Consider the following 26,710-nt stretch of genomic DNA (forward strand, 5'->3'; position numbering starts at 1 on the left):
GCCCAATAAATCCAAGAAAGCTTCATTAGCTTCAAATCTGACCATGTTTACTCCAAAAAACAAAAACTCCACTCTTCACCTGATTCTGCTCCTAATGTAGACATTGACCCATCTATACATGCTGTCCTTAAGACCTTGGTTGAAGGTATCAAAACAACTTTCCAACAAGAACTCAAAAAAGCTGTAGATGAATTTAAATCTTAGCTATCTTCTATTGGCACGCGCACAGATGTCCTAGAGTCAAAAACAGATGATCTATGTAAATACCAAGGTTCTGTGGAAAGAGAACTTTCTCTTTTATGTTTAGAAATAAACAAACTAAAAGAAAAACAAGCAGATTCATAAAACAGCTCGAGAGGGAACAATTTAAGAAATAGGAATGTTCCAGAAACTATCAGGACCGTGCGTCCTAAATCCCGCCATTCGTACGGATCGCTCACTCCGTCCGAATGCGGTAAGAAGCTGTCCGAACGGACCGCAAGTGTATTTCTCATGAATACACCTCCTCCATCTCAGGGAACCTCCCCCATCGCAGACCATCAAATGCAGGACCGAGTGGTCAGGCAGCTCCCGCAACCTCAGACCACACGGGCATTTCTCCGTGCAAAAGCAGGGATCTGGGCGGGCAGCTGACATCCGGCAATGTCATATGTCCGTCCCCTACACGTGCGTCACGACCGCATTACCATACGTACGCCCAGCATTTTCATGGGAACGCCCATGAAACGCGGGGTGTAAACATATGGTAATGAGCCCAAACAGCCCTTCACGCCCCTCTCCACCCCCTGTTCGTAGTGTACACATTTCATGCGGAATTTGGACGTGCGTCCCATTCGCACATGCGCAGAGACGCCTCTGCACATGCGCAGACACTAAACATCGGCGGACCGACTGCACGCGGACATTACCGCACCAACCAGAATAAGGGCCATAGTGACAAGACTACACTACTATCAAACCAAAGAAAAATTGATGGCGGCATCAAGAGATTCACCATACTGTACATCACATTTAAAGACATGAGCATTCAAATCTTTCAAGATCTTGCACCTTCTACAATACAAAAAAGGAGAGATCTTCAACCCATAACCAGAATACTGCGTCAACAAAATGTGAAATACCGTTGGAACTTTCCTTTTCAATTACAATTCCTGAGGGATAATGTCATTCGTACAGCTGAGAATGTAGAACAAGGTCAAAAGATTTTAGAGGAACTGAATGTTTTGCCTGAATTGGCAACTCTAGATCCCCTTAAAAGAAAAGTTCTCATATTCAAGATCGACCGCACCCCCCCATTGACTCAATGATCTTCGACAAGACGGGGTAGAAATGAAGATGAAGATATTTCTACCTGAAATATAGGTTCTCTATTGATAGAGGTTACCTTTTATAGTGATATTCATATAACTAGATTTTATACTTTTCTGAAATATCTTTTTATTTAATTTCATTCATTTATAGTCCTTCAAAAGGTCTATAAGTCGTTTCAAGGTCAATTTATATATTAACGTTTTTCACTAAAGAATGTTACTAAGGAAGTCAAATGTCTAAGATGCTATCGTAATTTATTTTGATCTTACCGGTATGAAGTATAGATTCTCCCTTGATAGAGGTTACCATTTTTCAGTAAATATTTATATTACATTGATATAACTTCTGGGTTTAGATTCGCTTTTCATCAATCAATTAGAATTGCGATGATGATTTATTTTGATCTCACCAAAATATCTCCCTTAATATACCGATTCACTATTCAACATATTTTCGAAACTACTCTTCTAGTTCAAGAAGAATAGTTTGATGAGGGTCTCTGGTCTGGGGTCATCCACAGAGGTTTAGTTTTCCACACACCATCACCAGGTATATATAGTATATATATATATATATATATATATATATATATATATATATATATATACTGTATATGCGTTTGCCATGCTTTATTAAATCAAATCCACGCCGACGTGGATAGCAGAGGTATGAACAGGTCGGGAGGACACATACTGCGTGCGCTCGCCACGCTTCGAGCTAACTTGGATAGTGGGGGTGTGCAAGGAGGGAATAGCATGCAAATCGACAGAAAATTGTGCAAAATCAGCCAAAAATCGGCCGCAAAATCGCATCCGATTTTTGCATGCGATTTGAGGCCGTTTTGTGTATATATATATATATATATATATATATATATATATATATATATATATATATACTGCCCCTAACTATTTGAGTAATTAAATAAATTAATTACCCCCTTTGTAAGGGTCTATACTGTTGAGGGTTCCAACATTTTTAGGTCTCTCTTCTCTTTAACCACTCTTAGATTTCTATTCTCTTCTTCTTCTCTTTTCTTTTTCCCTTACTCCTTTCTTCCCCCACCCACCAACCCGGTTGGTACTATTCACCAGAAAGCAGAGATTATATTGGAACAATCTAAATATTTTATAAATAACACACATTATGGGGCTAAAAATATTATCTATAAATGTTAATGGTCTTAATTCACCCAAACGTCGTACTCTAGTTCAAAGCGCTTGTAGACATGAAAGGGCAGACATAGCACTGCTACAAGAGACACACCTCACTGGAGATAACTCTTAATTAAAAGGTAAGTACTGTACGAAAAGAGGAGTAGCTATTTTATTTGCTTAAAGTGTCCCTTTTATTCTAGAAAAAAAGGTAGAAGACTCTGAAGGTAGGTTTCTAATTTTAATAGGCTCAATAGGGTCAGAGAAAAATCACCTTAATTAATCTTTATGCACCTAATGTTAACCAAAAGCCTTTCTTCTCAAATCTTTTTAAAATAATTGAAAAAATTTCACAAGGACATCTACTGATAGGGGGTGACTTTAATTCGGTCTTAGATCCCAACATTGATAAAACTGCAGCTCATCCACTAAAACATTCTCCCGAAATAATACGTATTTTGCAATACCTAACAACTAGTCTAGACAAACTATCTGTTTTGGACACATGGCGTCTTAAAAATTCTATGGCCAGAGACTATACTCATTATTCTGGCCCTCACCAATTGTATTTGAGAATAGATATGATTCTAGTCTCGAGATCAATTGCCTCTTCGGTCACGGTAGCGGGTATTTCCCCTTTTTCATGGACTGATTATGCAGGCCCCTTTATCTTTATAGACTAACTTTCATTTCAACATAAATCAAGATCATTGCGTATGGATGATAACTTACTTTTAGATCATTCCTTACTTCAAGATATAAAATCCGCAATTGCTGAATTTTTTGTAACTAAATATTACAGAAGAAATTTTTAAAAGGGATGGACCACAACCCCCTACAAAAAGGCATAATACAGTCATTTATGTACAGAGAAGGTCTAGTTTGCCTTGTTAGTGATTAATAAGTGTGCATACACATTACTCATTCAGGCATCATTTCGGTCATCAATCACACATAAAACTGGATTACTGCCATGTCAAGTCAAGAATGTAAATGTTTCTAAATTAATCAGATCTATGCAGAATCGCTTTGACCTTGTGCTAAGCAAGGTACACCTGTAACTTTATCGCCAACTCTCCCCTACTACTGTATGTAATTTCAATTCTAGATGTGCATGTTGAACTGATCAGAGAATTCTTATCTCTCACAGTACACAGAATACAATAATCATGCTTAAAAGAATTGCAAAATTTCCAACCAGCAACCTCTTTCTGTGCTAAATAACAGTTGCTGATATGCTTCATCAAAGCACCCACACTAGCAGTCCAAGTTTTAAGAATATCTCTGCACAGATGGTATAAACAAAATGACTGAGGTATTACTGAACTCACCTGTGCTTAAGCATGAATATTGTTAAAACATGGACTATTAGGGTACACTGAAAACCAAGTTTGGGGACTTCTGCCATAAAGTATACATATATTATATGTATAAACACAAGGGTGTAACTACCATAGGTGCAAGGGGTGCAGCTGCTAAGGGGCACAGAGCTAAAGGGGGCCCATCATTGCTGTCTAAGTAATATGTTTTACATACATTTATCAACATCAGTTGCTAAATAGGGGGCCCTTACAGAATTTTCCTATGGGGCCCACAAATATCTAGGTACGCCTCTGTATAAACATGTCTTGTTATAAATATATTCAATGTGCATCATGAAAAATACATGGGAATACAGTATGAAGTGATTTGTAGATACAGTGTCTGGTACAGTATTTTGGAGAGCCCAGCAATACATCTACAAAATTTGGACTTACAACTGTGTCTTAATTATTACACAAGTAAAATGAAAAAAGTGTAATACTGTAGCACTTAGAAAACAACCAACCATTTGCCATCATTAGTCACAGTACGTACAAATTAAGATAAAAAAAGAGTGTAGGTTCATCCTTTGATTTGAATCTCCCATAGTTTCTAATTACTGTTTTACACTAATCAAGAGAAAGGCAAAAAAGCTCCAATGTGTCAGTTGCCAATTTAGCATCACAAAGAAAGAAAAAGATTGCTTGCTGAACTCAAAAATGAAAATATAAATATAGTTCTAATTACCTACTAAACTCCTCTATACACTTGCATTTGGATTTGTAAATCCCAATTTTTTCAAACAGAAAAAGCAATTTACTGGGTCAAGCACTTTTATATAGTAATTTGCAGATCAACATGGTTCTATTTTGGTGCGAAAGGCTCAAGCTGGGTCAAAATTTCAGGGCAATTTTGACCCCGGTTTACCCTATCACACAGAAGAAATACCTGTGGTGAATGGCAAATTACCGGGTAGAAATGCTTTTCTATCTGGAAGAGGGGCAGACTGGAAACTGGAAGATCACCCATCAAATATTGGTAAAAGCCAGGAATTAGGGATATTTCCGTGTAAAAATTTGTATAAGAAAGTTATCTAATTTCTTCTACTCTATCTCTTGCACTTAGTACAAAATACCCTTTCCTGTGCTAATAAAGAAACCATCTTCTTTGTTGTTATTAGCACACCTTCCAGCAGTTTAGGAAATACAGAGCACCATTTGAACATCAAAAGGAATGTGATTTGTGGACTCAAAGAATATGGCTATAGTATGGCCAAAATAAATGTGATTCCTAGCATGGTCTAATTTGGTGGAAACATTGATAGCTTACAATATTGGTTTGTAGAAAACATACCTTTACAACTAGTTCAAAAAGAGTTAGTGGTTATAGTATCTGTAACTTAATTCTAAGGTTCCAATGAAAAAGTAATAACATTCTAGACATACTGGGCAAAAGTTACTAAGAATACTACTATATGTCTCAGTCATACTCGTATTTTGTATATGACTGAGTACGACTGTTATCGGTGGAGTATTTAATTGACACATTCGTATTCCAGAGCATAACTTACAAAGGTGTCGTATTTTTGAGATTTGTATTTTCCAATGTCATATGGAGTTGTATTTTTGGGTGTATTTTTTACAACTTGTACTAGAATACGCCTAGTATACACATGTTAAAAGTCTGCTTTGTTAAATACACCAGCAAATTAAGGTGTCTTTTGTTAGCGTATTTTTTTACAACTTGTACTAGAATACTACTAGTATATGTTTGTATTTTAAAATACGACTTGATAGTAAATTTCAAAGTGACAGTGGAGTAATGTAAACTTCAAGGTGTATTCTTTTGATGGCGTATTTTTTGTATTTTTGTAAAAAATGACGACAGTCATAAAATACAAAATACTAATGTTATTTCACATTAGTAAACTACAAGAACACGAATACGTGGCCGAATACAACTGAATACGAATACACCAATTCCTGCCATATTTTACATATTTCCCCCACTGTATGTAGTTTGGGTGTGTTATAACAGTAAAGGTCGACAGGTACAAAAGGTTGACCGGATCAAATGGTCAACATAACAAAGCCTGAAACAGAAATAGTTGAGAAACTTAAAAAGCTTTATGGGTGTCATTTTGAATATTGACTATATAAGAACAATAAAATAAAACGTATACCTTTGTGGGTTACCTCTATACTTGCCACATGTTAAGTTTTCCAATCATAGTTCACATGAATAGCAAATCAAGCTGGAAAAATATGTAAAATACCAGAAAACTTGTGTAGACCATTTCTGTGTTGACCACAATCATTTAAAATTTTTGAACCTGTTGACCTTTTGTACCTGTTGTTCTTTATACATGTCTACCTTTAACCTGTGAGCCTTTTATCCCTGTTGACCTCTTAAACCTGTCAACCTAATACATGTCAACTATATACAGTTAACTCGTTGACTGTTAACCTAATATCAAGTAGTTTATTTTGTTTTTGTCTTGCTTTTTTGCAATGGATCCTTAAATCTAGCTAACTACCAATTGGGGATAGTGGATGGCAAACATGTCATTATTTAAAACAACATTTATTATTTATAACATATTTATTCAGTTATTTATAAGGAGAATTGCAAAAAAAACATCAGGTTTTAAGATTATCATTGTATTTGAGCTTTAGGAAGACAGTTGTATGCTTAGTCATGAACCATTAACATAAATACATCCCTTGCGTCTGTGTTCAAAACATTATCATTTTACTTTTTTTACGAAAACAGTTCTTTATCATTTAAACCCTAAAATTGAGAGCTGTGTGTTCCCAAGGAATGTATGCACTAAGTCTCACTTATGGAAATGAATTGTATTGTTACACCTGCAAAATAAATTGTTATATTTTCGCTTTCAGGTAATACCTTAGAGCTTCCATATGTTTGAGATTTCGCAGAGTAGTTTTGGTTTCATACTGGTAGACATTAAATCAGGCATCATTGTTTTTTTTTTTTTTTTTCTAATCTTTATTTGTAATTTTTCACATATACATAATAAACAAAAAGAAAAAATCACAGGCTTATATATCGATATACAATATTCATAATCTAACACATAATATATCAATATAAAATTATTGCAGAAGAATGTACCACCCTAATACTTATAATTCGTATCACTTATAGAGTCCAGAAGTAAAATTAAATAAATGGAACAATGTAAACGCCCAGACCAGCCAGGGTATCAAGGGCTCACATCAAAGACAAGACTGTTAAGGACCTAAATAAAATTTAGGGTACCTAATGGATGTAAACAAATGAAGGGAAAAATAAGGATATACAGCTATCAGTTAATTAATATAAGGGTAAGGGAGAGAAGAGACATTAATAGAAGAATAGAAAAAAGGAAAAAAGAGGCCGAGTACGGGTATAGGGTGTAAAAAAAACAAAACAACAAATACGTAGATAAACATAATGGGTTAAATCAACAAGTCTAAAAAACCAGATGGTATGGATCTATCTGGGGCAGGAGCATTAAATAATTCTCCATGGCTGCCACATACCAAATCTTGTTCAGTAATAGATGAAAAACCTCATCTGGAGAGTGTGCTGATAGAATTTTGCCATGCATCTTCACTTGCAGACTGAAAGAGAAGATCCATCAATATCGAATCTTATGATCCCAAAGTGTTTTAGTGATGTCCTTGACTTCCTGTCATTTGGCCAGAATATGGGGAGATAGATCTTGAAATATGAGTAATCATGACCCATTAAAGGAAATATCTGGGGAGCAGCAAGCTTGAGAGTGGACCTGATCTTTTGTCTTAAAATAATGGAAGCACAGGATTACATCTCTTTGGGCATCGCTAGACTGCGAGCAAGGTTTAAGTGCTCTATGAGCATCAGCAAGGTTTAAGAGCTCTATATCATAAGGAATAGAAGAGACAAGTGAATGAAAGAGGCACAAAAGATACTACTCTAGGTGGTTGGCCTCGACTGATACTGGGATGTTACGGATCCTGAGATTATTCCTGCATCTTCTGTCAAGGTCCTCTTGCTTGTCAGCCAGTAGGGTAAAGTCAAGATTCAGTTGAATATTATCCTGTTCAGACATTTGTTGGAAGCTTATTTTTTCATCCTGCTTCCTCTCCAGGGCATTCACTCAACTTGCAAGAGTAGAGATCTCCGATTGCATACCTGAGAGAGCGTTATGCTCTATATCGTGTATGGCCTGATGAAAGCCTCAGCAAGTAGCCGCAATATCGGCTTTGTGGAGGGTGCCATTGCATCTTCAGATTCATATTCTACAGTATATCAGAAACGCCTTCCCGGGAAGGGTAGAGGGGAGGGTGGTATTTGTAATTCAGCTGATCAAGATGGCTTAAAATAGGAGACAAAGGCTTGAGAGGTGCTTGGGCATGATGGAATCCTGAGCAGGTAGGGTCAGTGGGAATAGTAGCAATGTCCCATTCAGTGGGTCATGGAAAAAGTATTACACCCAAGGCTAATAAGGGTGTAAGCAGATAACATTTCAAGGAAGTTCATATTCTGAGTATTGCGCATAAATCCACAGAATAAGAGCGGGTAGTCAAATAGTATAATCTTATGCCAAATATCAGTGAGTTGGGGGGGTATACAGATTGTTAAATAGGTGGGCCAGGTATAAGGTCAATGTCCACCAAAACTCCAACACACTGGTAGTAGGCCAAAGTATCCTACACAAGTCCTGTGTATATAGCTGCATGGAGGCACCCCATAAATAAGGCTGTAAGGTAGTTATGATCCTAGATTGGAAGCTCCAGGGGGTCTGATGTGTATACATATATATATATATATATATATATATATATATATATATATATACATACATACATACATGTGAACGCCAACTCCTCTGTCCTGGTTTCTGGCCACAGCAAGTAAAAAAGTGTCATACACTGGGGTATAGGGAGTGTGAGGCAGGGGCTCCTGTATTCATGGTAAATGAGTACACAAAAAAACAAAATCAGATGCCTGATATCAGGGTGCCTACCCGAAGCTGTGCATTTCAGCAGGGCCACGTTGCTCCTGGTGTCCTCTGCAAGTCAGACATCACTGTTTGAGAAAAGCTGTGGACTGGGTATATACAGTATTTCATATGTTCAGGCAGGTGAGTCTGATGTGTATATCGCTACCTAGCTTCCTACCTTGCTTCCCACTTCACATCAGTGGATATGCAGCCAACAGCTGCAAAATTAAGATGCTGTCGGCACAGCACCCCCAGATCTGTGTCTGCTGATGCAAAGAATGCACATGTGAGAAATCCCAGAGGTAATTCCTGTGAGCCGGTGTGGGAACATGTCCTCGCTCACCCTTCTTCATAATGCAGCATCACAAAGTGGGGGAGTGGCTATCATGATGTGATTTGCCACAAATCGCACCGATCATGTCCTGTGCTTTGTAAACTTCACTGGGATTCATCAGAGTGAGCTACTCTTCTGGGAGCAGAGGTGGATTGAGATCCCTAGACAAGATATCGGTTTTGGGGCATTGCTCCCTCAACAATCCATAGCGCTATATTTTTGCTGCTGATTGCATGCAGCATCGATAGAGTTCCTTGGCAAAAGCACAGTGTTTTTCTCATGAATCAACATTGGATTAGCAAAAAGTTTTTGACCTACAGATGTGACAAATTAGCCATGCAATGGATTCTGCACCATAGCCGTGCTTTTGTGATTTTTTTCTATATGTTACTTTATACAAAACGTTGACAAAAAATGGGAATCCATTGAATCACTACTCGTGGTGGAGCATCTTAGCCTTGCTTTGGTCTTGTCTACTTTACATTCCCAGATAAGTGCCAGCATAGAGGAAAGCTACAGATGTGTCAATTAGCCATGGTAAAATACCACAGCTGCTGTAATTGGATACCTCGCTAACAGTCAAGGTTTTCGTGTGATCTATGCTTTAGCACAGATGGTTGCATCATAATAACTGAGGTACTCATTAAGTCACTTGTGTTCATGCATGGGTATCACTAAAACCTGGATTGTTAGTGTGCCTTGAGGAACAAGGTTGGGAATTCCTGCTGTAGTATATCGGTTCACAAATTTGGTCAACAGGACACCAAAAAGTTCATGTTTTTCAGGTCTCCTCAAAGAATCACAAGTGAAATAGTTAGCTCCATTTGTGGATCTTTTAAAATGTGTCAGTGAGTAATGAATACTCCAGTGCTCCTGCTAGGAGATATAAAAAATATAAACTGATAATTTATAACATAACATGCGGGATATAGACAATGAATTGGTAGCATATATTTACAAATAGCTTTCAATATTTGTTCCACTTAAACATAGAAACATAGAATTTGACGGCAGATAAAAACCACTTGGCCCATCTAGTCTGCCCCTTTTTTAAACAAGTTACCTCAAACCATATTTATTCCTTATTTTTTGTAAGAATATCAATATGCCCCTATAAAATTGTTAGTATCTAATTTATTTTAAAAGTTCTAAATTTACACTGACCAATCAGTTATACTGTCATGGAGTCCAATTTCACCAGATGTGCGGGATGCCGGCCAATCTCAGGTATTGTTTTTTAAAGCAACAATCCTTCTCAAGGCAAACCCATGCCTTATAAATGATTGACCCTTTGAAAAAAGTCTGAGATCGCCCAGCATTCCACACATTCGGCAACCTTGGACTCCATTACATCTGATCTACAGATGCGTCCTGCTATGCTGTTGCTGCATATAGCAGTTTAATGTAGCATGACTGCTTTACAAAACACAGCATGGGATGCTGTAAGCTCCCATTACAGTGAATGGCTTGGGGGAGCATGTGCATACTGGCTCCAATTCAATTCAATGGCATAGCAGTAGCATGCGATCACAAGCGTCCCATTATATCATTATTTATTTATTTATTTTTAATTTTAAAATATAAGACACAATACTATATGTCTTTGGCTAATTAATTAAAACAAAACAAAGCACATTAACTAGGCTGTTGGCGCTAAAAAGTCAGTTAATAAATGCATACTCATAGGGGGGTATGCAATCCAGGATCACGGCTGCCGATCCCTCCCGATAGTCATGATCCTGGCCCGTTTGTGGTCTGATAGACTGCAGAACAACAGGCGGGATGCAATGTCCCTCCTGCCGATCGGCGCAAAGGGGGCGTGGTCACAAAAACGGGCGTGGATTGTCAATCTGCGGCTGGGATCATGACAATCCACGGCCGTTATCAGCAGAATGGGCCCGACAGATTCTAAAGTCGGGTCTGTTCTGCTGTGATCCTCTTCAATGCTGTCGGCAAAGATAGCATTGAATAGGGAGCCGCCGCTATTTCCCCCATAAATATGTATTAGTGGCCATAATTCACACTATGTGGCATACAATAAATATAGGGCACCGATGTGTGCCATATTATAAATTAATTGGGAGAAGTTTTATGAGGTAGTGTATGATATTGGCGCTCTGATGTGTGGCATATTCTATATTGTATATTATGAACTTGGGACCTGATGTATATGGCATACTATAAATTGGGGACACTGATATGTGGCATACTATAAATGAGGGAACAGGGATGGTGGATAAAATGTTGTCTATGGTACCCAGAAACATTGCACTGACCCTGCATATAGGATCAGGGGCGGATTTAGGGATGAGGGCACCCCTAGGCACAATAATGTTCACCCCCCCCCCCCTTCCCGCCTAATTGTATTATTTTTATTGATTACTTATAAGCCCTCATTTGATAATAGTCAATATACTGGATTTATAAAAAAAGCCACTGACTGTGACATGTTATTTTATTATGAATACATAGTTACTAAGTAGGACAGTTTACAGGGGCAGTATCTGCTTGTCCTATCCATTTACACTCTATTTACGATGGAATATAGTACAGTACAGTGGATATTTTGCAGTTATTGGTACATTTTGGGCTGACAGTACTATCACAGGCATCCAAGTGCCGCCCCCAAACATGTGCCGCCTCTAGGCACGTGCCTCACGTGCCTAATGGGAAATTTGCCTCTGTATAGGATACTACTTAACCACAAGTAAGGTGTTTCCGAAAAGTTACATTTATATACACTAAAGTCAGAGCCTGAGATTATATTGTACATCCATCCATAGAAATCATTTGTCCCCTTGACTGTGGCCTTTAGATGCTGTGGCTCCAGTCATTTATGCTTTGGCTCTTCATTCACAAGACTCACAGAACTGTAATTGTTATACACGTTCCCACTATTATTAATTTCAGTGAGTGAGCGCGAAACCTTTTCTCCTCAGAAATTCACAAGAAACATTCCCCTGCTGGTTTTTCTGGAAAGCTGGTTCATTGCCATTCACTGTGGGAGGCTTCTAATAGCATACAGCTCTGAAACTGAGCTTCGAATATAAATATGAAAAACGGTAAAATACAAAAGAACATAAACTGTAATGGAATAATATTATAATGGCTTATAATGCCTATATAATAATTACTTATGCTTTTTCAATTGTATATACATCATGTACAATGGTCATCACACCTCGCTGAACGCAGTTAGTTCCATGGGCCTGCGTACAATTTATGCATTATGTGACTATATTCAACTATCCAGCAGCAAAGTGACTGAAAATTGCTTTCAAATGTTGGCATCTATACACGAATGTCACGTCAGAATAAATCAAACAACAGAATTCTACTTTGCACCTATGAATCTTGTGTCGAAATTGCTGTTGCAAGGTTATCTCTATTTTAATGTTACATGCCAATATCAATTTAAGATGTTTCTAAGTCTCTGAGTATTGTCATGATGTACTAGATGATCTTCAGGTCCGCTATATAAATATGGCGTGAAGTTCATGCTTCTTGTCATCTTTTTATTATTGCACAGGGAACTGTCACTGTAGAATTGCAGAAGATTTATTTTAACTTTGATGCATTATGTCAGAATATGCAGTGATATTTTGTATTGGATGCCATATGGCATATCTGCCTACAGATAGAGAGGCTGTTATCTGGGAGAGAACATTACACGCATCTGTGTTTCTCTCAAAGCTGCTCACACAACACAAAAAGAATAAAAAATAAATAAAAAAAACCATGCTGAGTAATCAGTAACTATTCTGTGTCACAGCATGTAATGCAGCTTAGCACAAAAATATATTCACTTTTCTATGCAACTAGTTTTCTAATATGGCATCAATATGCATTAATGGAGCTGTATATTTTCTATTCACATTATTTTTTTATTTAAAAAAAAATAATAATAATAATACCATTGACTAAGTGTATCATGAATGTAGCCTATACAAGTATCTTAGTATATTAGGCATAATGGGGCAGATGTATTATTGCGCCCCTAACGTTTTTAAAATTAGGGGTCCCGCTTCTCCTACTTAACGTGGAGAAGCAGGCACCCGTTATGGGCAAATGTATCATCCTCAGGGCCGGTGCAAGGCACCGGAGCGCCCCAGGCGAGTCGGGGTGGGGACGCCCCGGTGACCGAGGGAGGGGGTGTCCGTGCCGTAGGGGTACCTGCGGCGCCGTCATGTGTATAAAGCTGGCTGCGGCCGGTGGGGTCCCTGTAGTGAATAGCAAATAACTAGCACTTCCCGCGCTGCCGCGTGCATAGCGCTATTTATTTGCTATTAACTACAGGGACCCCGCCGACCGCAGCCAGCTTTATACACATGACGGCGCCGCAGGTACCCCTATGCACGGACACCCCTGACTGCCCCAGCACTGCAGGGACACCGGGGCAGCAATTTTTTTACACAGTTTGCTGGGGGTGAGGGGCGAACTGCCGCCCTCTAGGTGCCGGCGCACTAGGCAAATGCCTAGAGCTGCCTAGTGGTGGCGCCGGCCCTGATCATCCTCCCCCTCTGCCGATAAAGAGAGCTGTTATGTTTAGCGATATTTGCTCTCCTTATCGGCTCCCAGGCAGCCCTGCACATGCGCAGATGTTCTCTCCCCCGGCCGGCTGTAATGGGCATGCAAGAGATCTCGCTATTACCAAAGGAGCCAGCAGCAGGGCTAGCATTGTCCCTGCAGTGGGGGATAGGACAAAGCTAACCCTGAGCTGGCGAAAATGACCGGGGCAATTTAATGCCTGGGCGGCTGTTAATACATCGCCCCGTCCGCTAAACACTGGGGGGATTGCAGGGGACAGCCCCACCGAGCGTTACTCGCGGGCTGTTACTAGCGCACATTAGGTGCGCTGTTCCTACATGGGAACAAATGTAACCCCCCCCCGTTAACCAGCATTAAGTGCAGAAAAAGACCTAGAAAATACTAGAGATGTGCAGACTCAGATTCCAGAGATCCGAGCCCCCACGGACGTCATCATTCCGAGCCCGGTTCCGAGCAGCGCTCGGAGATTCCCGCCTGACTCGGGTCCGTCCGCGTGGTCAGAACGTCATCTCCCAGCGCCGGATTTCGCGAGGCTTTAAAAGCGGCTGCTGCGCCCGCCATCTTCACTCCAGTCTAGTAGTGGGTTGGGAGAGGGTGTGTTGGTGCTGCTGCTGGGGCTTAAACTTGAGCTTGACCTTGACCTTGAATGCAATATTTTTTAATCGCTGGGGCTGTCTCTCAGTGCTGCTGTGTAGTCTAACTGTGTACTTGTAGTACTGTCTACTCTGTGCGGTCTACCTCTGGTGTGCTGTGCTGTAATTATTTTATTCGCTGGGGCTGTCTCCCTCAGTGCTGCTGTCTACTCTGTTCACCTCTCTGCTTAGGAGAACAGTCTAACTGTGTACCTGTAGTACTACTGTCTCCTCTGTGCTGGGGCCTACCTCTGGTGCTGTGCTGTGCCTGTAATATTATATTATATATTAATAATTTATTAATTATATTATATATATAATATATATACTATAGTCCACTGGTGCTGCCTGCACTGAATATGCCAGTATTATTTAGTTCACTGTTGCCACTGGCAGTGCTACTGCCTACCTAGTGTACCTACCTAGTACATACTAGGCTGCTATATCTAATTTAATTTAAAAAATAATACTTGTGCTGTGTGGGACTGTAAAAAATAATTCCATGCTGCTGGTGCACTGACGTGTGCCACTGAGTGCCACTGCCAAGCAGTACCTAATATAAAATTAATTATTATATAAATTCTGCTGGTGCACTGCATAAAGCTACTGGTGGTGTGTAATATAATAACAACCTTTTGTGGTGACCACTGGCAGTGCTACTGCCTGCCTGCCTGCCTACCTACCTAGTACCTAGTAGTTTATTTTCTCTACCTACTAGGCTGCTATATTATTAATAATTAATTGAATTATATATAGTCCACTGGTGCTGCCTGCCTGCACTGAATACTGTGAATAGAGGTTGCCAGTATTATTTACTTAGTCCACTGTTGCCACTGGCAGTGTTACTGCCTAAGTGTACCTACCTAGTAGTACAAGTACATACTAGGCTGCTCCGTATATCTAATTTAATAAAAAAAAAATAATACTTGTGCTGTGTGGGACTGTAAAATATAATTCCATGCTGCTTGTGCACTAATGTGTGCCACTGAGTGCCACTGCCAAGCAGTACCTAATAATAAAATTAATTATTATAAATTCTGCTGGTGCACAATACTAGTATTGCTGAGGTATCTACCTGTCTGGTGTCTAGTACTGCCATATCTACCGTCTGGTCTGGGGCTCACTGCCTAATACTGGCGTATCTACCTGTCTGGTCTGGGGCTCACTGCCTAATACTGCCGTATCTACTGTCTGGTCTGGGGCTCACTGCCCAATACTGCCGTATCTACCGTCTGGTCTGGGGCTCACCGCCTAATACTGCCGTATCTACCTGTGTGGTCTGGGGCTCACTGCCTAATACTGCCGTATCTACCTGTCTGGTCTGGGGCCCACTGCCTAATACTGCCATATCTACCGTCTGTTTTGGGGCTCACTGCCTAATACTGCCGTATCTACCGTCTGGTCTGGGGCTCACTGCCTAATACTGCCGTGTCTACCTGTCTGGTCTGGGGCTCACTGCCTAATACTGCCTCATCTACCTGTCTGGTCTGGTGCCCACTGCTGAGAGTCATTCGTATGAGGGACTTGTCTTTTCAATGCATACAACTGATTGCATTCCACTAATGAGAGTAACTGATTGCTGCACCAATCACCCACTGCTCCTCGGCTGCACTGTGTAAACACTCAGTGCACAATCAAGCCAGATAGGGATCTTGTTGGATGTTAAACTGATCGAAACAGTTACACACTTGCAGACAAACTCTGTGCTGCACGAAATGCCCACTGCTCCTTGGTTGCACATGGTAAACAGTGCACGATCAAGCCAGATAGGGGTCTTTTTGGGGCCTAGTTTTTTAAACTGCCATCCTGTCTGCCGCTGCAGTGCCACTCTTACATGAGCCACATGTTTGTGCCGCACACTTGTGTGGCTTAGCATAGTTATCCAGCTACCTCGGTGCAACCTTTTGCCCTAAAAACAATATTGTGAGGTGTTCAGAATAGACTGGAAATGAGTGGAAATTAATGTTTTTGGGGTTAATATAGCGTAGGAGCAAAAAAAAAAAAAACCCAAATTCTGCGATTTTAGCAGTTTTTAACAAAAAAATCAGAACCCAAAACCAAAAAAATCCAAACACAAAACACTTAGGAGATGTTTTGCCAAAACCCATAAGAACCCAAAACCTCAAGGTAATCAGAACCCAAAACCCGAAAAGTGGCCGGTGCACATCCCTAGAAAATACCAATTTACTTATAGAAAATGCATAATATTAAATAACTTTTTTCCTTTTAACTGTTGTTTTTCATAACAAAATCCCTTAACCAGTGTACAAACACATGAGTTAGGCATTTTATTTACATATACAGAGTCTTCACACAGTACATCTAGCGGCCTATTCACGTTGGTAGTCAGATGCCACCCACTGCCTATGTGAACTCACGCACCCATCAACTGTGCGAGAGGCCGCATTTACAGTGAGTATGCATGTTCAAAGCTGTGAATGCGCAGTAACCCTACTGGTAAAGAATCTGGCAATAGTAACTTTACCTATACTATTAACGGCTTTTCTTTGCCTGAACCACTACAAATCAAAGCATCTGTCCTGGATAGTGGCCAGTGACATGAACAGTAGATAACTCAAATCTCATTTAACAATTACCGTGTAGCGCAGTGATAAGAAAAGTTATGTTACCAGGCACATCTCACTATTGATGTGCTATACAGTGGCATTATAAGAAACAAGTAATAATGTCACTGTATTGGTCATTGCTATGCATCATTTAAAATATTGTGCTCAGTTCTGGAGGCCATATCTTCAGAAAAATATACACACATTAGAGTCTGTACAAAGACTGGCAACTAAAACAGTGCATGACCTACAGCACAAAACTAACCCGGAAAGACTAAAATATCTTAATCTCAATGCATAGCTTGAATCAGAGAGAACACTCTACCTACAGTAGAATACTGATAGTGAAATCATTTTGATAAACTCTTACATGTAAGGAGTATACTATATGTGAAGTTTGCATATTTGGCCAAAAATGTGGGCACATTCACAATGTCCATCTGAACTTCATCAGATGGGCTCCCAACATTAATTATACTAAACATTATATACATTTTTCCAGGTCTTAACCGTTAAATAGTGCCTATTCTAATATGTAGTCAGCAATGCATGAACCTGTACTTGATTAAAAATACTAAAAGGTACACTAGATGGGAGGGGGCAGGGCCGGACTGGGACCAGAAATCAGCCCTGGCATTTTGAGCACACAGGCCCACCTGCAGTAGACAGGACCTATGCCGCAAAGCGAAAAGGGGGCATGGCTTCATTGAAAGGAGGCATGGCATCACAAAAAGGAGGCATTACACATTATGGAACACACGTAATGCCCATTACACATTATGGAACACACCATTATGCCCATTACACAGTATGGCAGGCACACACTGTGATGTTTATTACAGACTGTCATAAACATCACAAGAGCACAGGACACTTACTAGTAGTAGCTAGTCTTGCAGTCTCTGGCACTGGCAGCACAGCAGTACAGATCCGACAACACCACCCACGTGACTGGCTCTGCCCGGCCCTCTGCTTAAATAGCACCCCGCCGTTGCGTCGTGCAGCTTTTCTGATTAACAAACGATATATACCAGGGGTGGGCAATTATTTTAGCTGGGGGGCCGGTTAACACTTCCAGTGAATACTCAAGGGCCACACACAAAATATCTTGTATATACAAGCTCCTCTCTCTTCCTGGGCACCGTTACTAGCTCTCCTCCCCCCTCTCCCCTGGACCCATATAGCGGTCTATATCCCCCCTCCCCTGAACCCATATAGAAATCTCTATCCCCCTCTGCTTCCTCCCCATACTCAGCACCCCAGCCCCACTCAACACTCAGCGCTAGCTTGCCTATAGCAGCATGTGGCACTGTCTTGGGAAATAGGACACGCTTTTACAGCAGGGTACCCTCAGAGTGGCACCTATTGCAGTCCCACCATGCACAGCAGGGCAAAATGAAGCATTCCCTGCTCTTCCACTAGCCCTATGGCTCTGCATGGGGGCTGTAGATGGGTACCTACCCCTCCTCACCCATTAACTGCCCCACTGTGTCCTGGCAGCACCCCGGATGATACATCAGCGTACCTGCATTGTTGATGATGAGAAGTTTGTCTGCCGCTGTGCCTACTTCTCCCGGGCCGCCTGCACCATCCTCTTCACCCTGTCTCCCATGCCCAAATCCACCACAACCCAGTGCACAGCAACCTCTGGGTGTCTGTGTGCCAGTTCCTCTGCCAGCGCCTGCATCGCCTCCTCGGTGCGGGACACAAGCAGCAGTGCTGAACCCAGCATCACCCTGGTGCACAGCTCCCGGGCAAAGCTCTAGATGAAGCCAAAAGAGGCACCTGTCAGGACACAGAGCACTGTGCCCAGGCTCCATCCTCGCTCATCCAGTACCACCTGTCCTTCTACGCGGTGCCTGCTAATATGCTAATTAGCATATTAGCACTCCCGTGTCCAAGATTTCTCTCGCGCTGCCCCCCTGCACTGGAACAACCTCCCGCCACCCATCAGGCTATCTGATTCCCTTACCTCCTTCAAGCGCTCCCTCAAAACCCACTTTTTTCGACTAGCCTATCCCTCCTCCTAACCTCTTTTGATCCTCCTATCCTGCCTCCGTTCCCCTCCGTTCCTACTTATCCTATTGTATTTCGTTCGTCCACCCACCTATTTTTAGTATGTTAACTCTTATGAGCAGGGCCCTCCTTCCTCACGTACTCACCCTACCTCATTACCTCACCTGTGCTCCTGTCCTGTTCTTCCCTTCCTCTACTTCATCTTCGGTCTCCTTGACTATTTTGACACCTACTTCTGAACTGATGCTGATTTTAGTTCTACCAGCTATACCCCTATTTATACTGTATCTTTCTACACACCCTGTACGTTACCTTGTAATTTGTTTTTTTTTTGTTTGCTATGTACGGCGCGGCGGACACTTTGTGGCGCCTTATAAATAAACGTACTACTACTACTACTACTACTAATGACGCAGAGGCGGTGCAGCACACAATGAAGGAGGCTTCAGCCGCACTATTGCAGTCTTCACAAAATTGGCCCACAAGGCCATGGCCAGTCCGTCCCTGGGAGGGGGGGGGGTGCCAATGCCAAACAGAAGGAGCCACAACTTCAAGTGAACAATATCTACACAAATATAGAGGAAAAAAGGGAGGACTTGAACTGCACATCCTCATTTAAACATAATAAGAGGAGCTACCATTCTGATGCTTCTAGCACCATACGGTACTGGTTCCTGTATTGGGGCAGGGCCTGATGGGAATGAATATCCTCTGTAAAAACGAATCAATATGGTGTGCCAGATGACGTCCCGACAGTCGGGATTCAGGCCGTCAGTATATTGAAATCGGAATCCCGACTGTTTAAATGCCCAACAGTCGGGATCCCAAATGATATGAGTTATTTTCCTTTGGGGGACCAGGACCCCCATAGAGAATGCAACCTGTGGCGAGTGCAGCAAGCCCGCAAGGGGCTTCTCTGTACTAGCCCCCTGTTGGAGTACCAGCGGCTGGGATTTAGATGTCCGTATAATGACCTCAGAATCCCAACTGTCGGGACGGCATACCACACCCGCAATAGGATGACACTAGTATGGAGAAGCAATAATAATAACTGAATAGGCTGAAATATTTTGTCAAAATAGCAATATATTGCAGCTTACATGAACAAACCTTTAATTGATTAACTATTTATTGAGATAGCACTGACATCTACTTCAAAACTCTTTGTATGCCATCCACCCGAGCACACACACACACACACACACACACACATATATATATATGCAGCTATACAGATAGCCATGGCTATCCTATTGTTCTCAGCAGCAATACAATAAATAGAAAATTTCAAAATTTCAATTCAAAAATTTTCCACGGCACCCCATCAGTGGTGTAAGTCCATTCCAGTTGCCCGGAGGCAAGATATATATACTGGTGCCCCCCCCCCCACACACACACACACACACACACACACAATCCTATATAACCTTATATAAAATATATATTTCTGTTCAGAAATATAGATATATAGAGATAACATTTCAGAACTCAGCCACAGAAGCACTATCGTTGGCTTTTAAATGATTAATTTAAACTTCCAGGGGGAGGAGAGGTGCCCCCTTGGGAGCAGGAGCCCGGCGGCAGATGACTCCATTGCCTCCCAGAGTTCTGCCTCTGCACCCCATAGCCCAAAAACATATATATGTATAAAATTAAGTAGATTGTGTTTATATGTGCTTCTTTAGTTTCAGTTCTGTGGGCAGGATTTGCTTCTGATTGTACACATATTTTATGATTGGCAGCCACCAGCATTGGTTTTATATATATATATATATATATATATATATATATATATATATATATATATATATATATATATATATATATAGGCAGCCGATCAGGCATTTGTCAGATGTACCAAAAGGCCAGTCCAGCCCTGGACTTGTTTTCACTACACCATGGAGTCCACTTGGCTGGAATTTTGCAAAACATCACTCCCAGGACTTTTGACTCTATAATGAGCTGCACAAAGTAAAGTGTAACTATCAGCCATATATTGAAATTCAGTGGGGCTGTTTTTTTGACTGTGGAATTGAGAAATTTTAGTCGGAACGGCACAACTTAATCACCCCAGTGGTTCATTTCAATAACTAACATTCCCAAAGCCAATACAGTAAAAAAACATAAATAGTTAAAAACATACTCATAAAATGTAAAATAATATGGATTTATTTTAAAATATATATCTCTAATAATGCCAAGGCTTTTGTGTATTTGTGTTTTTTTTTTTTTTTTACTATATTAGGGAGATTAAGGACTATTCATCTTAATGAGATGGCTGTAGTGTCAAGTTATAACTTCAGCTCCCACAGTTGAGTAGGGAAGAAAAAGCCCCAGTTCTTTTCAGTGCAGACTCTATGGTGGACAGAAAGGGAGGGTGGAGGATACCCATAGAAGTATCCCTGCATTGACAAGACTTCATGCTTGCAGCCTACCGGTTCCTTTTTTTTAAAAAGCCGAGCCTTTTTGATGCCGAGGTTAGTTGAGTATTTGGAGGAGGGGCTGATTGCCCTTTTTTATTATTATTATTATTATTATTATTATTCTCTTTTTCATTTTGCATTAAAAAGTGTTCCTGGAATACAAATAGCACTCAGATATATATGAAAGGTAGAATATTTTTCATATTATCAGCCTCTGTAGGAAATAATGGTAGAACAGAATTGATACACCGTGCTTGGTTCAGAGTGTAGTCAGAGTGCATGGTCATGCGTTTCAATGATTGCTGCTCTTAGACACACAGTGAAACTGCACAAAGAGAGATTGAATATCAATAGGTGTTTCTGGGTGGCGCAGAAGGGTGACTAATGTGTGTATCACCGTCACCAATTATGTCTAAGTGCACAGTTGCACTGACACCTGCAGCCTCCATAGCAATATTCAATGGAGTGGCTTAAAATGCACAGCAACAGATTAGCAACACAGCCCGGAATAAATGTTGAGGAATTCATAATATGTTTTCATTTAATGAATTGGTCAGTGTTGAATATATTCATCCATCTCTATACCGTATACAAAACAAAAATTTTAGCAACTTGCTTAATATGACATTTAGGAATATTAGATAAATATACAGTATATGTTACCTTATGCCGTAGTCTTATAAATGGCGGAAAAGACTTAACACCAAACTCCTCCTTTGATGGTCTCCCTTGGACTAGCAAGACAAAATATCCCAAACATAGAACAGTTGTGTACCAACGCAACATCTTGCTCTGATAAGAAAGAAAAAAAAAAACCTATTAAACTCACCGAAATATACTATATACTGTATATATTTAAATAATGATGAATACATTTTACAATAATGCTGCTATAACATTCACAAATGTTTATTAAATAGACAGGGACATTTAATTTTACCTACTGTATAGTAGATGTTACAATGTTTCGATCAGTACAAGGTTATTTTTTTAGAGATTGTCTTTACTTATACTGTATACTGCAGCACAATCAATTATGCAGCACTGTAGAGATAATAACCTTGTAAACCTGCCATTTTAGAGTGGCATCTGCAAAGGTGCATCTGGCTGCATGAATCAATTGATATTAAATGTCTCTTTACTTGTGGCTTTATATTAGACTGTGGAACCACACATCACCATTTGGCATCACACAAGCCGCAGTTTTTGCCTGTTGCTGTTATGACAAAGCCCTGGAATTGCAGCACTGATGGTGCATTGGCTAGCATTGCTACTGTACCTCACAGCACTGAGGTCTTGGGTTTTATTCTCCCCGTGCTTGCGTGGGTATTCCCGCTGCAATACGACACATGGCTGGCCTACACCCAGCTTCGCAGCTAGGCACCCGGTGATGTGCAAGCACTTCGCTGTATCGCTGCACTCTCACAATCGTAAAGTGCCCACAACATTTAGTGGGAACATTGCTGGCTGTCCCCCACTGCCTGCAGAGGAGAGTTGTAGTTTTGCAAATCCTTGAAAAACTATAACTGCTCCTGAATCAGGCCCTAAATCTGACTCTGCCCTGTGTATTACATTTAACTTGGGATTGATTTTATTATCTTCAACTTAAACATTGGGTAGGCGGAATAATTATTTTTTTCCGATTACTTTCCAAGTACCCCCCAACTGAATTTTCAGTAGATTGTCCATGACTTCCTCCAGTGGGGCTATATCCTATGGTACTGGTACTCCTTATAATCGCCCTATAACCAAGTCCTAAAATGGGAAACTGACCTTCAAGAGGTGCGGTCACACACAGAATATAGGCATGCCACATATGTTTATCAACAGAGTCCGCTAACAGAGTTGCACAGGACATGTCAGCTCACTCACACCAGGTATGTCCCACTGCATGGGCTATTGAGATGTATGATAACACATCTATACATACAACCCTAAACAGTGGGAATCTATCTACTGTACCACACTTTCTTTTTTCCTGACTAAATGCACAAGATGCATGTTAAACTGTTAAACAGACTTCATTTGTCTCCTAAATAACAAAAAATATGGACTGCAACCTCCAAACTCTTTTGGAGTCTCTGCCACTTAGATGGTAAAATATTTTGGAATGTCCTGTATTAAGCTCCTTTTGGGTGGTAGTGTAAACCCTTATTCTTGATGTTTTAGGCATCTTTTTCAACCCCATGGCCCTTTTGCATTGGTACCCCAAATCTATCCAATATATTCCTGGGCATATCATACTATCTGCTAGAGAAGGGGTCCTCAAACTATTTTGCTCTGGGACCCCATCAGACAATAAAAATAATTACAGGACCCCAGCAAGTTACTGCAGAAGGTCATCACATCACAGGTGTAGTCAGCAGACAGCACATACATGGCAGCATTGTGGAGGCACAAATTTATGGGAGGAGTCTAAAAAAACAGACAACTCACAGCCTGATGGCCAGCAACATGGCGTCGTGACACCATGATGAGAAGGTGGGGACCCACTTTGGGGTCAGGACCCACAGTTCAAGAACTGTTGCGCTAGAGCCACTATAGCTCAGAATTGGAACACTTCTTCTCCTCATTATTTTTAAATGCTTTATACTTCTTCCCATGATAACTCTGTTCTGGGGGTCCACAAGTGTGGACCCTGATGTTTGACTTGCTGACACTGTAACTTCTTTGTTTTGTTTATTTGATGCCTGATGATGGTCTGTCTTCCCTACCCTACCTTTTTTATTACCCAAATATTGTCCATCTCTTTTTTTTTCAGCACACCTATAATAATGTTTTGGTATATAATTAATAAAAAGTTTACGTTGAAAAAAAAAGTGCTTGCTCAAATTTTCTAAGAGGAGAAAGAATTTCCAAAAGTCTTTTAAACTCCAACTGATTCCCTATAAAGCTAAGCAAGAAGAATGATCTGAATGTACAATCAAAGCATAGAATAAAAGTGAAGATGAAGATTAGAATAGTCAGAGGAGGGGTCACTGATGAGTGACAGCTTAAGTCACAATCACCAACAGAAGCATTAACAGATGATTCCCCATAGAACAATCCAGGAACAATGTGTTCAAGAGGAGATGTAAGATCTATTTATAAGGCTACAGGCATGTAATTCTTGTTCATTGGCTTATTTTTAAAGTGCTATACTTGATCTTATTCTCCAGGGTAATTCAATTATTCTGGACAGGCTAGTGTAATGCTAGTAACTATTTTAGAAAAAATAATTGCTAAATTTGAATCAAACTTCAGGATTTGCCAATTTAGTTTATCCATTTCTACTTACAACTTAAAAATGTTCTTACACTTTGTATGGGCCTGATTCAGGCTCAATCAGTCAGGGCCAAATTCAGCCTATTCTGTGGTTTTGCACATGCGGATGGGAGATTTTGTGCATGTGCAGACCGCCTGTGTGAAAGCCTTCGGCGAGTATCACACTCACCGAAGCATTCGCACGGGCAAGGGAGGGAAAGGGGCAGAGAGGAGGCTGGTGAAGGGAAGGCACAATGTTTTTTGGATGCCCTCATGAAAACACTGGGCGTTCCCCTGGGAACACAGGCGGATCGATGTCTGTTCGAGGCGGGTGGCTGATGTCACATGATACATGGAAAAAAAGTAGGCGCCGCCTACTTTTTTTCCATTGATATCCTTTCTAAGAGGGGTTGAGTATCCCCCCTAGACGGCAGCAAGGACACAGTATTTTTCCCAGCGCTCTGCTATTTATTCTGTTTTGTCACATGATACATGACATCAGTGCATGCCCCCTTTTAACCAACCTCCGTCTGAAATTTAAGTCATTTCAGACAGATTTTAATTTCCAAAGTGGAGAAAAATCATTCAAAGGTTGTCAACCATTGAATAATATCACTCCCCTTCCAACGCATGCAAGGGGATGTGTTCTTGTACACATTCCCTCGCAGGCTAGTGAGGGGTGCGTGCGGTACGGCATTGGGGGGGGGGGGGGGAGAGTAATTTGGCGGGGCGTCTCTAACCTGTCTGTAAAATGACTGCCAATCTGATATAACAAACATTATTGTATAAATTTAAATAGAATGTAAAAATGCAGAGGTTAATTATTTTATTCATATTCATTACAGTAATGCAGAGAAAAGATTGCTTTTGCCTGTACAAAACAAATCCCGGACACATTTCTAACCTGTTCACATCCCTTTGCTGAGCTTATTTTGGCAATTTTTGTGCTTGTCACATTTAATTATAAATAAGTGTACGTTTTTTATGCAGTATCGGATTTTTTATGCAGTATCCATATAAAGTCGAGCACATTTTTTTCTAGCAGAATGAATTTTAGAAGACACAATCTGGGTCCCATCAGAATTCGTTTTTTTTTCCATAGAGTTCAGGTAGTTATAGATTTAATTCAGTTGTTTAAGACATATTGTATGAACATAAAGTTTTTACAACGAAATATATGTTCCAAGGGAATGCAGTCATGATCCCACCGGTCAGACAGCAGAATATTAGTGTGGTGTCATCATGATGTCATGAAGATCCGCTCCACTTTCCCAGAGTCCCACTGTTATATACCAAGTATTTTTGTTATTTTGATAGGTACTACAATATAATTGTGATATACTTGTAATATCATGCAGTCTCATACAATTCCTACCTATAATACAAAATAAATTCTAGAGTGTACTGAAAAATTTTGTGGGGGGCTTGTCTGCCATATGACTCCATCTAACCTCTATCTTAGTTGCCTTAAAGCTAGTATGTGCCAGGAGTCTATGCTTAATTATTCTGATATTCAACACTTTTTTATGTGTCGGCGGCTAAAGGTGAGTAAGCTACTGTAGGTGGGCATTTGAACCTGCCTGCTCAACTGTCATGTCAGCCCAAAAATACAGCCAGATGGCCCGATATATTTGCAGATATATCGGGCACTGGCTGATCTGCACAGCTGACACGATTTCTCTGTGAATGATATCATGAACAGATTTATCGGAGGTATACACCCGCCAACAGGCTCACTATATATATTACTGGCTGGCTGTGTGTACCTAGCAGTAGTCTCTAAGGGGGTATTTAATCTGGAGGTCAAGGATATTGAGCTTGCTCGACCGCCATGACCCTGTCCCGTTCGCGGTCAGCTCGACCGAGAACATACAGGCGGGATTCAATGTCCTGCCTGCAGTGGGACGAAAAGGGGACGTGGCCGTGAGTTGCGGCCGTGAAGAGGTGAGCTGCATCCGGCAGCTCCTCACTTCCCGGCCGTTCTCAGCAGAACAAGCCCAACACGTTGTGAGGTCAGGCTCGTTCTGCCGAGGAAGACAGCATTGAATAGGGCCCGGCGGCCATCTCCGATGATTGAATACCACCCTTAATCTGCATACAAAGTATTACAATATAGCAGCCATAGCTTTTTCCTAATACAAGTTATGTTATCACACACAATATACAAGTGTTGTATATAAAATTTATCAG

The 26,710-nt window shown here is 40.7% G+C and overlaps 1 protein-coding gene across 2 annotated transcripts in view; it reads right to left on the reverse strand.

Annotated features, from left to right (window-relative positions):
• FSTL5 (follistatin like 5) overlaps window positions 1-26,710 on the reverse strand; it is a 644,560-nt gene that overhangs the window by 568,174 nt on the left and 49,676 nt on the right. For both annotated transcript variants that reach the window (XM_083172689.1, XM_083172698.1), the window contains exon 2: window positions 21,941-22,069. In XM_083172689.1, the coding sequence (XP_083028815.1) occupies window positions 21,941-22,063 (123 nt within the window). In that variant the 5' untranslated portion in view covers window positions 22,064-22,069. The remainder of the gene's footprint in view (window positions 1-21,940; window positions 22,070-26,710) is intronic.

Source organism: Crinia signifera, chromosome 1 (genome assembly GCF_055691185.1).
Source record: "Crinia signifera chromosome 1, ASM5569118v1, whole genome shotgun sequence".
Taxonomy (NCBI): Eukaryota; Metazoa; Chordata; class Amphibia; order Anura; family Myobatrachidae; genus Crinia; species Crinia signifera.